The following is a 14,450-nucleotide window of genomic DNA, read 5'->3' as shown; positions in this document are numbered from 1 at the left end:
GAGGGATATGGGCCAAATGCTGGCAAGTGGAACTAGATTAATTCAGGATATCTGGACAAGTTGGACTGAAGGATCTGTTTGTGTGCTGTACAACTCTATAACTCAATGCTGATTAATATTTTTATTTCTGACAAAGAATGCATTTAAAAAGTGTTAAAGTCGCAGTCAGATCAGCCGTGCTCTTAATGAATGGGGATGCGGGCATGATGGAGCCAAGCGGCCTGTTCCTACTCCTAATTCATATGATTGTATCTGATATTTTCCAACCTGCCCTTGGCTTTGCAACCTTCTGTCTGAGAGGCCTGAATGGTTGTCGTGTTCCCAAGCCTCCTACCAACAGCCCTAGCCCAGTTAGTGTCACTCCTGCCTCTGAGTCAGGCTATTGTGACTTGAAGGCCCACATTGGGCTGTCATTATGGGTCAGCTTTCTTAGAGATGCTGTCCTTCAGATGAAATGTTAAACTGAAGCCCATCTTCTCTTTCAGTTTGAGGTAAATGCAATGTCACATTGATTTGAAGTTGAGCTGGGGAGTTCTCCAATAATTAACCCTGCACTAACAACTGAGCACAGACAACCTAGCTCATTCACACACAGCTGCGTGTGTGAGCCTGCTCAGTGCAACCTAGCTGCTGTGTTCTCTCTCCTACTATATTTCAAAAGTACTTCATTGACTGCAAAGCTACTTAGGCTATGTTGAGGATTAGGAAAGCATGATATAAATGCATCTTCTTTTTTGTGTGAGGTTTTCCACTTGGAGCCACTCATGATCAGACTGAGATTAAGTGAGAGATCAAACTGGTGTTGTACCACACTGAGTTACTGTGATTGATATAGTTAGATAGATAGATAGATAGAGATAGATAGATAGATAGATAGATAGATAGATAGATAGATAGATAGATAGATAGATAGATAGATAGATAGATAGAGGACGCTTAGATAGAGTTACTGGGACTGATAGGTTTACTCCTCAGAGAACCAGCATGATCTTGAAGAGACAAGTGTGCCGTAATTACTCCCGTTTTGATGCTCCAATGCTGTGGCTTGTATTTCACAAACAAGAATTATTGTGTCTGACCTGACAATACCTGAGTGTAACTATGCTGGCAGCTATAACAGAATGATTTGCTATACAGTCGGTTGCTGCAGGGAGAATTCCCTGTTGAAGAACTATTCTGAATCTAAATCTTGTCCAACTTCAATGACAACAGGGTCGGCTTTTATTGTCACTGCCTATGTGATAATCCGGCAGAGTGTTTGCAGCTAGGACAATGATGAAAATCTACCCTGGTAACCCCATTCAATCGTAAGCAAGCTAAGTAAGACAGCACTAAACCAGGCTACCGAAACGCAAAAGGCACGGACTTATTCATGACTGACTCAGTGCTCGCATGGTCCAACAAAAGGCTGCAAGGGAGGAAAGCATTAAATTAAATAATTAAGTTTAAAAGAATGGAATCTAACATAAAAGCATAAACATACACATGTGGGTCACTTGTTGACTGAAGTGGGATATTGAGGCTGACAGCTTAGGTTTGCTGTCAGGTTGAGTGGAAAGTAAGCAACTCACCATTTCTTCCTTTTTTCTGTTGGTCAGCTCTGCGCTGCTCACTTGACAACACCGTCGGAAGCTCCAAACCATTACCAGGCCGTGTGCCGGGCTCTGTTTGCCGAATCCATGGAGTTACGCACCTTCTTGGCCAAAATTAAAAGTGCTAAAGAGGTAAGAGGTTACCTAAGGTTAGCCAACATGAGTCAGGATCAGAGACCTCTGGAAACTCCACTTCTGCATTTCGGGTACTGCTACTTTTTTTTAATAGAATCCCCAGGAGATAGGCTGTGTCACCCTTGCACAGGGTCCAAGATATTTGACAAGGAATGGCTTAAGGACAGGCAGAGATCACACGTTGAAGACTTAGAGAGTGGGAGTGACTATTTCAAAATTATGCCAAACAGTTATGATCATAAAACATCAGAACAGAGGTCGGCCATTTGGCCTGTCAAGTCTACTCAGTAATTCAATAAGATCATAGCTGTTCTGATTATACTCAACTCCACTTTTCTGCCATATCCCCATATAGCTTCCCCCAGCCTCACTGTTCTCCATGAGTCCATTGCAAGAGTTGGCCACCAGCCAACACACATTGAAGAGAGCGTGTGACCCCTGCCCTCAGTGGAAGAAGGTCCAGCCTTTGAGAGTCCCAGTGGTGCCAGAACTCCATAGTGGGCACTTACGGAACTGTAGGCCACCCACATCCAACTTCAATGGGTCCCAGAGAGAGACAAGTGGGAGGCCTTGGTGGGTAAGTGAGCAGGAGGGTTGGATTTGGAGGCCAGCTGACAAGGAACAAAGAAAGCTTAGTGGGTTAGGACAGCCTTTTCTTTCTATCTTTACAAAGAAAATTCAATTGGCCATTAATATTTTTTATAAGAAGAGTTCTGATCTCTGCATTATGTATTGTAGGGAATGGAACAGATTGTCTGACCAGGTATGGGTTGCTGTGAGTTTTGTTTTGGAAATCTTTAAAGATAGATCAAGTTTCTTCTATGCAGAATTCAAGAGATTAAAAATGGCTTGCAAATGGAGTGGTCAATGGCACTACAGTCATCCATAAACTGTAGATGTTTTTGGTGGTCACTTTAGTTTTGGCATGAGGGTGACTGAAGTTAAAATTTTTCTACCTAGAAGGTATTTAATACTGACACCAGAGGTATTTGTGTCTGTGATGTTTGTTTTTGTTTCTGCTTTAGTTATGTCAGCATCACAGATTGATAGCTGAAAATGTGTTGCTGGAAAAGCGCAGCAGGTCCGGCAGTATCCAAGGAACAGGAGAATCGACGTTTTGGGCATAAGCCCTGAATGATTCCTGAAGAAGGGCTTATGCCCGAAACGTCGATTCTCCTGTTCCTTGGATGCTGCCTGACCTGCTGTGCTTTTCCAGCAACACATTTTCAGCTCTGATCTCCAGCATCTGCAGCCCTCACTTTCTATCACTTTCAGTCAACAATTATTTGGGTAACACTAGCCAATGGCCTGCTCAAATGGTAATCCTGAAAACAAATAAAAATAGAAGTAATTGGATAGTTCGTCTTTCAAGGGATGAGTCTGTGACTATTTTTCTTTTGCAGCTTGTTACATTGTGGGATTGTCCTTGCGAAGAAAGGTTGATGAAAGTCTGCCTTTGACACAAATGGACTGTCTAGTTTGTATATTTCATCCTTTATTATTGCTGGAGGAAACCAGGTTCTTGTTTCTTTCAATTCCCACAAGTCCAATTCCATATTTTGTCAAACATGGTCTTTTTGCCTGACAAGATTACTCTACCATTCATAGCTGACAGCAGAGTTCAATGCCTTTTTCCCCCACACAATCCTCAAAATCCTTTATGTTGTTGAGGGTATTTAGAAATTGTCAATTTCTACATCAATCATACACGATAACTGAGCTTCTACAGTTTCTGGGGTAGAAAATTCCAAAGATTTACAATTTGCTGAGTTGAACAATTTCTCATCTTGGTCCCAAATGGCTTTACACATAACTTTGAAATTACAGAATCACAGAATTGTTACAGTGTAGAAGGAGGCCATCATTTTACCCATCATGCCTGCATGGGTTTGTTACCCCATGCCAATCTTACCTTTTCCCTATATCCCTATGCATAATTTCTAACCAAGTAGTCATGCAATGCCCTCTTGAATGACTCAATTGAATATGCCTCCACTACATTTCCAGGCAGTGAATTCCACTCCCCAACTACTCAATACCCTCTGCTTAATTTGCGCATCACTTTAAATCTTCACCCTCTTGCTGTTTTTTTTCCCTCCCTATCTATTCTGTCCAGTCTGCTCATGATTTTGAAATTACCCCACCCTCCACCATGATTCTAGACTCTACAATCAGAGGGGATACACTCTTTCCTCTACAATCAGAGGGGAAATGCAACATAGTCTATTCAACTGCAAAGTTCTGGCAGTGTATGCAAAATCCAGATGACAAAATCAATTCCATCGACATGAGGTTCACTGTCAACCTTTTAATCCCATTAGATACGTAGAGCGTGAAGAATAGCATAAATTAGTTGGACCGAATAGCCTGTTTCTATGCTGTAAATAGTACACCTTACTACTCATCATTTTACTTGATTGACTCCCTGAGGCAGCATTTTTAAAACAGAGTGAACATCATTGCAAATGTTTGTGCCCGTTCAAGCCATGCATTGGCTTGCAGCCAGTGACTGACTGGGCAAATAGCAAGATCTAACTCTCATTCTGTTTGATGGTGTTTCTGTCGTAATATTATCTAGTGCCATTTCTCAATGCTGTCCAGTCTTGCTCAGGTCACACGGGAAGGCAATCCACAGGCTCAGTTCTTCATTCAAATCAGCGATTGTGCATGGCGGGCAGAACAAAAGTAATAGCATCCTTCATCTGGAACAGCCAGCAGTTCACAGACAGTACTGAGTCACTTAGTCTCAGACAGAGCAACAAGCATCGATTTACATTTGATCACCTGTGGGAAAAGTTGGAAATCAGTCAGTGTCCAATTGTTAGACAGCATTACTGCTGAAAGTATATGTCTCAGCCCCAGAGGGCTTAGTCTTTGTATATGTTTCAAGTGGAAATTGGTAAATTTCTGATTACCGTGGTGTACAGGGCTGTGGGACGAGGTGAGTGCAGGTCATTCTGCTATAATGTGCGTTTCATTAGCATGAATTAGTTATAATACGATTGACAAATTGTGGGCATTGTTTGAATAACACAAACTTTCTACTAGACGGGTATAGCGATTTTCTATTAACAATCTTCTACAGTACAATTTTCTATAACGGTTTTCCATAGTACAATTTTTTAATGTGCAAGGTTGCAGAGGAACACAACTGTCATATTATAGCAGAACAACCTATAAAAAGCATTGTCATGTTCGGTCAGCCATGATCATTCAGCCCATTGAGCCAAGGGCTCAATGGGCTGAATGGTCGACTCCTGCTCCTGTGTTCCTCTGTGAATATGGTTATGATTTTATCTACGTCCTCACTGTTAATGTTAACGCACATTGAATGCCGTTTTGGGTGATATACCTCTGTAAAAGTTGAGCATTTTAGAGAAATTGGAAAGAAAATGGGCAAAAGAATTGAACTGTCCTCCATTTCTTGGCACAATGCAGTTGGTATGTTGGGTTTCACTGCCAAAGGATTTGTACTCTGGAGTAGGATGACCTACTGTAGTTATACAAACCCTTGGAGAAACCATACCTGGAGCATTCTGTGCAGACCTTTTCTCCCTACCTAAGAATGGATATGGAGAGGGTGCAGCAGAAGTTCACTTGGCTGATACCACGAAATGGTAATGAGAAGAGATTGGCTTGACTGGGCCTACATTCATTAGAGTTTAGATGAATGAGAGGGGATCTGATTGAAATGTATACAGTTCTAAGAGGGCTGGACTAACTAGGAGCAGGGAGGATGCATACCCTGATTAGGGACTCTTGAACCAAGATTCACAGTCTCAGGATATAGGGTAGATCTTTTAGAAATATTTCTTCATTCTAGTGGAATTCTCTACCCCAGAAGGCTGAGGAGGTCATGCCACTGAATATCTTCAAGAAAGATTCTTTTTTAGATTTTAAGGCATCAAGGGTATAGGGAGAAAGTGGGAATATGGCATTGAGATAGGGGTTCGGGTTGAATTGTGAAGCAGGTACAAAGGATTGAAGTGCCTATTCCTGCTTCCATTTTCTACGTTTTTATGAAATGGGTTATGATTGATTAATTGGGTAGCTGTCTTATAAAGTTGATACAGGCATAATGGACTATGCCCACCTCCTGTGTTCTACATTATATGGTACACTGTCTTAACATGTTGTATTGATTGACAGAATCTGAAGAAACTGCTGGATGAGAAGGGTGAAAGCAGTCACCCCAACATGGAACTTAATGAGCTCAATAACTTTGACTGGGTAAGATGCTGCTTGTTTGACTGATTAACGCTCCTGTTTGCTTTCATTATTTTAATTTAACAAATTTTGAATTGTAAAGTTATTTGTAAAGTTCTTATATCAATGGTACTTGACAGCACTGAAGCATTTCACATGTATCTGGTTGAATTATGGTAGCCATGTTTGACAGGGCGGCACGATGGCTCAGTGGTTAGCACTGCAGCCTCCATCACTGGGGACTCAGGTTTGATTCCAGCCTTGGGTGACTGTCTGTGTGGAGTTTGCACATTCTCCCCGTGTCTGCATGGGTTTTCTCTCACAGTCCAAAGATGTGCAGGTCAGGTGAGTTAGCCATACTAAATTGCCCATAGTGTTAGGTGCATTAGTCAGAGGGAAATTGATCTGAGTGGGTTACTCTTCGGAGGGTCGGTGTGGACTAGCTGGGCTGAAAGGTCTGTTTCCACACTATAGGGAATCTAATCTAATCATTAGGACCCTTTCCCCTCAATACACCTGGGCAGGCAGGAAGCACGTGTTACTTAACATGGAAGTAGCATATGGGCTAGGGAGAGGCTTGGAACTATATTGCCATTTCTTCACTGTTGCTGGTTTAAGATCCTGAAATTCTCTCACAATATTCCTGCACTAGATGTACTTTTATGGTTCAACTTGCCACCACCTTCTCAAAAGTGATTAGGGGTGGGCAATAAATGCTGCCTTGCCCTGTACCTCAATTAAAAAAATGATTTTTAAAGAAGACACTGTAGACTCTAGGTACACTGGCACAATCTAAAGTGTGAGTGTGGAGACAGATGGACTTAAGGTGCATGCACATAGATCTCTGAAGTGGCAGGATATATATATATATAATGTTGAGTACAAAATCAGGAAAGTTAAGCTGAACTTGTCTAAACTCTGTTTAGGTGACAACTAGAGAACTGCATCCAATTCAGGTTGGCACACCTTAGGAAGGAAGTGAGAGTCCTTGAGAGGCACAGAGGAGATTCACTAGAATAGTTCCAGGGATAAGGATCTTTAATTACAACATTTGGTTGGAGAATCATATAATCCCTAAAGTGTGGAAGCAGGCCATTTGGCCCATCAAGTCCACACCGACCCTCTAAAGAGCATCCCACCCAAAGCCAATCCTATCCCTGCATTTACCATGGCTAGCCCACCTACCCTGCACATCCCTGAACATTATGGACAATTTAGCATGGCCAATCCACCTATCCCACACATCTTTGGACTGAAGGAAGCCCACGCAGACACAGGGAGAATGTGCACACTCCACACAGACCATCGCCTAAGGGTGTAATCGAACCCAGGTTGCTAGCGCTGTGAGGCAGCAGTGCTAACCACTGAGCCACCGTGCCGCTTGGTTTATCCTTGTGGAGGGGCGGGGAGAGAAACAAGGTTAATGAGGGCTTTATTGGAGATGTATAAGATTATGGAAGATTTTCAAAACAAAAACCAATCACCTTAGCTGATGGTTTAAAGACTCGGGGGTTGGGGGTTGATGGCTCTGATTTAAAGTGTCATACAGGAGCGTCATTTGAGATTTCCATCAGTTCTGAGGAATGTGAGGATGATCCATTTTACACAGTGAGTATCCACTGTCAAAGAGGGAAGCTGCAAAAATAGTTTCGTAAGGAAATTGGTTGGGCACTCGAGGGATTTAAACTTGCAAGGCTACATGGGCATTGTGACTATCTAGATTGCTCTACAGTGAGCCAGCTTGGATTTGTTGGACTGAATGACCCCTGCTGAATTGTTTTGACCATGTGGATGGTATTTACTCCATGTGAACAGACTTACCTGACAAATGGAGAATGTGTGAAAGCCCCATGATGCTTTTGCTGGGGAAGGCTGCCTCGATTAGCTGCCAATCAATCTTGTAAGTGGTCAGTGCTGAGGTTTTTCCCAGGATTTGGCAGGGAGAGGTACAGAGCTGACAGAGGATGCCAGTTTGCAGGCAGGGCAGAAAGGGGAAACTTAGGATTGCAGAAGAGGGGAGACTCAGATACATCTTTTCCTGATGTTTGACAATGAGGAAATCCCCTGGAAGCTTCCCACCCTGGACATAAAGGGGACAGAAGCAAAAAAAAACAGTGGGGCACTTGATGAAAAGGCCCCTGTCTCCTGACACACCTCAGCAGAGACCACTATATTCCATCCAATGACTCCATGACAAGGTCAGAAGTCACACAACATCAGGTTACAGTTCAACAAGTTTATTTGAAATCACAAACTTTTAGAGCGCTACCCCTTTGTCAGGTGAAGACTGGTCAAATAAACCAGTTCTTGGAAAGGTCACCGGACCTGAAACATTAATTCCAGTTTCCCTTCACAAATACTTCTTTTCCAGCAATTTCTGTTTTTGTTTCTGATTTACAGCATTCCCAGTTCTTTTGATTTTTTAACCAGCACTTCCACATCAAGACTCCATGGCTACTCAGCGAAACACCACACATACCAACTACAAACTCCTACTGCAAAATACTGACATTTCCTCACCCTCTCACCCCTCTCTGATTCAGTCTTCATTCACCTTCTGAGAGGCAGCCTGAATCTTGCTAAACTCAACAGAAATTCATTTTAAAGGTATTTTTAAAAATTGGTATCGCATGGCAAGCCCTCAACTGAAGAAAAACAGAGAGAGAGGAAATCCTCAGCATCCACCATTGCTTTATTTTTAATTCATTCATGGAATGTAACTGTGACTGGAAAGGCCAACATTTATTTCCCTTAACTGAGTGAATTCCTCAGATACTTCAGAGTATCAATGCTACCCACATTGCTGTAGCCCAGACTATGGGAGCACAGCAGATTTCCTTCCTTAAAGTGAATCAGATAGCTCTTTACAATTATCCAGCAGTTATATGGTCATCAATACTGATTCCAGGCTTTTACTCCAGAATTATTTATTGTCTGAATTTAAATTCTCCAGCCACTGGGCTGGGATTTGAACTTCTGTCACTGATCAGCCACTTGGGTTATTTGACCTGGTGAACTGGGTTGATCGTGTTCAATTCTTTCTTGCAGCTTGTATATTTGCCATCATTCAGCTAAAAGTGATCAAGTGAAACCAAGAGCACAGTGCAAACTGCTTGCAACTAGTCCAGCGTATAACATAACTGAGGATTAAGTATATTTTTGTGTGTCAATGTTTGAAATCTGAGCATCATCGTTCACAAAGGATCAGCAGTTTGATGCTTGCTATCGGAGAAAGTGGGGTGTAGGCAAAGGAGTGACATGCTAGTTACTAATCCCTATGTGTTGTTGGGGAGGAGAGTTTACCACAGTCAAAATCACAGGAGTGTCTTTTGAGATTTCCATCAGTTCTGTGTCAATGGTGGAAAATTTATTGGATGCAGATTCAGACATGGAGTTGTGGGAAACAACAGATAAGTTTGCAGTGCAATAATAACCAGAGTTTGGAGGTGGCAAGAAAGAGAGGTCATGGTCAAATTGGTTAAAGAGGGAAGTGATGACAACAGTTTAGAAAGAGAGGGGCAAATATCTGAAGTAAGACCAATAGGTGTAGGAGCAGAGTTAGGCTATTGGGGCTATCAAGTCTGCTTTGCCATTCAGTGAAATCACAGCTCTTTTGATCATTCCTAACTCCACTTTCCTGCCTTTTTCTAAAAACCCTTGATTTTCTTACTGATTAAGAATTTGTCTTTCTCAGTTTTGAATATTCTTAACAACCCAGCTTCAACTGTTCTCTGTGATAAGGAATTCCACAGATTTGCTACCCTCTGAAAGAAGAAATTTCTCCTCATCTCTTTCTTAAACTTCAAGGGGAGGTGATGGCCTAGTGGTATTATCACTGGATTATTAAACCAGTGACCCAGATAACATCCTGGGAACCCAGGTTCGAATCCTACCATGGCAGATGGTGGGATTTGAATTCAATCAAAAAGAAATCTGAGATTAAGAGTCTAATGGTAACCATGAATCCGTTATCGATTGTCACTAATCCCCTTTCGGGAAGCAACCTTCCATCCTTTACTTGTCTGGCCTACATGTGACTCCAGACCCACAAGAATGTTGTTGACTTATAAACGCCCTCTGGGTACTTAGGGGGTGGCAATAAATGCTGGCCTAGCCAGTGATGCCTGCATCCCATGAATCAATTAAAAAAAAGTGACGCTTTATTCTGAGATTATGGCCTCTGGTCCTAGACTGTCCCATAAGGGGTGGTAACCTTTCTGCATTCAGTATGAATCTTGTAATGGTTCAGGTTAATGTTCCCTCTCCCTGATGTGCCTCAGTGTTAGCAGCTCTGACACTGCAGGTAAGGGAATGTTTTACTATATCGGCTTGTATGGGGCCGCAAATGAAATCATGTGGTCAGCAGGTTAATGGGAATAGCATCAAGAGAGTGGGAGGTGAGTCATCTGTAACTCTGAACAAGCCATAGGAAAGAGGGAGGCAACAGGCATTTCATAGAAATAGGAGAAGGGCATTGAGGTCTTTATTCCTGCTGCAATATTCAATTAGATCCCAGTCGAACTGCATATTAATTGCATCCAATTGTCTTCGTTCCATGTACCTTAATATCCTAATCTAGCAGAAATCTATCAATCTCAGTTTTGAGGTTTTAGTATACTCTATACCCTACCTGTTTGAAGGCAGGTATGGGAAAGAATTCTAGAGTTCTATCGCCTTTGGTGTGAAGAATTGTTTCCTGAAAGTTCTTCTAGTTATAGCTCTATGTCAGGACTCTCCCTGCAAAGACAAATCTTTATCTACCTGAACAACAACTTTCATCATCCTAAACACCTCAACGAGATCATTCCTTAATCATCTGTGTTCATGAGAAACATGCAATTGTCGCTTTGAACTGTAAATTTATTTGACTTTTTCTCTGGAAGCCGAGCCATTTTAAGCAGGTAGTGTTCACTCTGTCAACATTTTAAATCTGTAAATATCATTTAAGAACAATATCTGTTCTTATAATGTGAATGAAATATTTACTTCTGTTGTCAACATTATGTCTCTTTCAATATTTGCTTTATAATGTATCTGGAGACAAGAGGTGAAGAAAAAATTGTTTGCTGACCATCTATGTTCAATGGCTAATTCTGTATTCCTCAATAAAAGACTAGACCTAGACATTCTGCCCAACATGTGTTCCTGTCCCACCATCTCATATGATCAAATGCCTATTACTCTGTGCTGCTTCCAGAGAAACCTTTTATTTATTGGTTTTTAGGATTGCTGTCAAAGCCTTTATTGTACATCCCAATCTGTTTTGGGCATTAAAAGACAATCATGTCATGAGGGACAGGAATGTAACATAGGTCAAATCAGGCAGGTTTACTTCTTCAAAGGACATTAATTGGATTTTTGCCACAATCTATTGTCTTCTATGGTGGGCTTTCTGGTGAGAGCGTGCAGATCATCAGATTTAATTAGAATTTAATCAGGATGTAATTTTACAATTTGCCACCATAAAATTTGAGGATTTAAACCCTCTTGACTTGAAAATTCTAATGCCCTAGAATGTCACAGTGCAGAAGGAGGCCATTTGGACAACACGCCTGTACTAGCTCTTTGAAAACACTATTAAATTAACCCCGTTCTCCTGATCTATCCTCATGGCCCCGCTATGTTTTTGTGCTTTTCAAGTTTACTTTCGATTCTCTTTTAAAGATTACAATTGAATCTTTCAGGCAATACATCCAGTTTGCAGCAGCTTGCTGGGTAGAAAATAATTCACCGCATCATTTTTAAAACTTCTTTTGCTAATTATCTTAAAGCTTTATCAACTAGTTCCAGCCAAACTCACTGCTTACTTACACAATCTAAACCCACTATGATTTCGAACAGCTCTGTGAAATTGTCCCTTAACCTTCTCTGTTCTGAGGAGAACACTCTCAGCCATTCCACAAAACTGAACATTGATGTCCCCTGTTCAACAAATGTAGTGATTCACCTACATTGAACCTGTGGTAGATAAACCCATTTGTTAGATATGTACAATCTTTTAACAAATTCTGTTTTGTGTCACTTATTGCTGTTTTGCACATTTTGCTCCTTTGTTCTATTGAGAATCTTTCCTTTCTTCCAACGTCCTCCTATAATCAGTCTCTAGCCCATGTCAAGACTGAGTAACCATCTTGGCTCATCCTAATGGTCACTGTGTCATCAAAAGATAGCGCTTTTGTTTCTCCCTAATAGAGGCACATGGGAACAGTGCATTGCAACAGCACCCAAAACATCAGGAAAATTCCTTTCCCTTTCACTCTGAAGGGGCCTCAGTGAATATGGGCGATTTCCAACACTAAGAGCAATTGGCTTTTACTTTCAGGCCTGCTTTTGGGTTCAAGTGATGCGGGATTTGCGGAATGGTGTGAAGCTGAAGAAGGTGCAAGAGAGACAATATAACCCCCTGCCTATTGAGTACCAGCTCACACCGTATGAAATGCTCATGGATGACATCCGATCCAGAAGGTACACGCTGCGAAAAGTTATGGTGAGTCATTGGTACCAACTCAGACCGTGTGTGTGTGTGTGTGTGTTTGTGTTTGTGTGTCATTAAATGCTGGCTAAGCAGTGACGCCCCTATCCTATGAGTGGAAGCCAAGTGGAAACGCAGGATTAAAAACTTGCGTTTCCGACATATAGCAACTCTGAACCAACCACTGTGTGTTGAATTTTTTGTGAGATAGGGAACAGTGAAAGGACACGGGATTTTTATTTCCTTGTCTAAATATATAATATGTACTGAGTAAGATTGTTTTAGTTGTGGTGGTTTCTTTTTCAGTTTCCTGCATGTTCCGACAGCAGAGGTGATGCAATTCTTTACATGTTGTAAACATTAAAATACTCCATCACAGAAACCTCTGGAACTGTCCTCTCTGTGTTTTCTGCCACCAGTCAGTGTTTAATTTGTCTGATAGTTGTGAGAGTCATGGTTATTGTTGTCATGATGTAAATAAAAATGTATGGTTGATTTGGTTTTCTTAGCAAGAACCAGGCAGTTCTGTCTCATCACAGGTTAGCTCCATTTCTGTAACATTGTTTTGTGTTGTGAAGCAGTCAGCAGAGCAGTTCTGATTAAGTGGTTAAGGCCATCTTGTTGTCTCAAGCCAAGCAATGAAATAAGCGAGTAAAAAGAATGTAAGGAAAGTCAGAGCAATGAAAAGATCATTTGACACAAGAAAAATCTCTCAGTTAAAACAGCAGCTTTTTCAAAGCCTTGATTCCTTTTTGTCTCCACAATCTCAATTTACAGATTGTTCCAAACATTTGTCACTGTTTGAGTGAAAGAGGATGTTTTGGGTGTGAGTCAATTTGCAGTAGTTGTGGAGCAGTGTAAATGCTACAATGGTAACATGTTAATATCTTCAATCATTTGCAGAATTATTCACAGCTCCCGGTACAGTTTTGGACTGATATTAATAATGGGAGTTGATTGCATGTAGGTAGAATTTACAGGAATGCTGACAATTGAAGAATGTTAATAGAAAAGAATGAAAAATAAATCTTGTGGCCTTTGGAAATGCTCTAAAGCAATTTAAGTTTATTAATTATTGTTGTTGAGATTGAAATGAGAATTAGTCCAGTCCCCAGTAGAACCATAACGAAAATAGAAAGGTGATGAGCCTTATCTTCAGAAGGGTGACCCTCTTTTCAGCTTCACAACACCATTTCCACATGTTTACATGGTTACAATGAACCAGAGACATGCCTGAGGATACAGCTGGTCAGTTTCAACACTGTATCAGATTTGAATGTACCTTTGCTCAGCCAGAACAGAATTTACAGTTTTATAAAATCAAACAAAAACAGAACATGAGGAGATCATTAACTTTATTATGACTGTACCACCTCTGTGGTGGGACTATCCAATTATCCTGCACAAAACCAGGCAAATCCAATCTGGCTAATCTGTATCTATCATCACAAAGTGATGGAGAATGTCATCGTTGAGCTGTGAAGCAGCATTGACTCCCCAGTAATCAACACACTTTTGCTCAGTTTAGGTTCTGCATGATCATTCGGCTCCAGACTTCATTATAACCTGTATGGACCAAATAGATTTTAAAAGAGCTTGTCATGTGTTGAAAATGCCGCTGTGTGTTTTGTCCCCTTAGAGCTACCAATAACATGTATGGTAGAGAATTAAAGGAATCCATGCCGTAAATGAATATGTAGCAGTCTGCTTCTTATATGTGTATATGCAAAATAAAAGTTGGCTATTCAGCCTCTCAAGCCTACTCCCCCATTCTATAGGATCATGAATGATCTCTATTTGTGTTTCGAATTCCACATTCCACCTAACTCCATTTGATTCCCTAAGAAGAATCTTGCCAAATCTTTCATATTTTTTTCAAAACCTTCACAGAGTTGAACTTCAGAGAAGTGTGATTGATGGATTGTGGTATCAAGTAGGCCTCGCAATTTGAAGTCATGAGGGAATTAGGGTGAAACTGTCCTTTGATCTTACAAAGGAAGGTGGTTAAGGCCAATCACGGTCCATTGTGCAGGGGTTTCTCAAGA

At 41.2% G+C, this 14,450-nt stretch overlaps 1 protein-coding gene across 4 annotated transcripts in view; it reads left to right on the top strand.

The window, feature by feature from the left end:
* Nucleotides 1-14,450, top strand: part of LOC122548856 (protein spire homolog 1-like) — a 207,915-nt gene that overhangs the window by 116,374 nt on the left and 77,091 nt on the right. For all 4 annotated transcript variants that reach the window (XM_043687728.2, XM_043687729.2, XM_043687730.2 and 1 more), the window contains exons 4-6: nt 1,599-1,724; nt 5,877-5,957; nt 12,256-12,420. In XM_043687728.2, coding sequence (XP_043543663.2) covers nt 1,599-1,724; nt 5,877-5,957; nt 12,256-12,420 — 372 coding nt within the window. The remainder of the gene's footprint in view (nt 1-1,598; nt 1,725-5,876; nt 5,958-12,255; nt 12,421-14,450) is intronic.

This window comes from Chiloscyllium plagiosum, unplaced genomic scaffold (genome assembly GCF_037043375.1).
Source record: "Chiloscyllium plagiosum isolate Xiang-an unplaced genomic scaffold, Cpla_swu_hap1 HiC_scaffold_4, whole genome shotgun sequence".
In the NCBI taxonomy this organism is placed as follows: domain Eukaryota; kingdom Metazoa; phylum Chordata; class Chondrichthyes; order Orectolobiformes; family Hemiscylliidae; genus Chiloscyllium; species Chiloscyllium plagiosum.
This window is presented reverse-complemented; position numbering and strand designations above follow the sequence as displayed.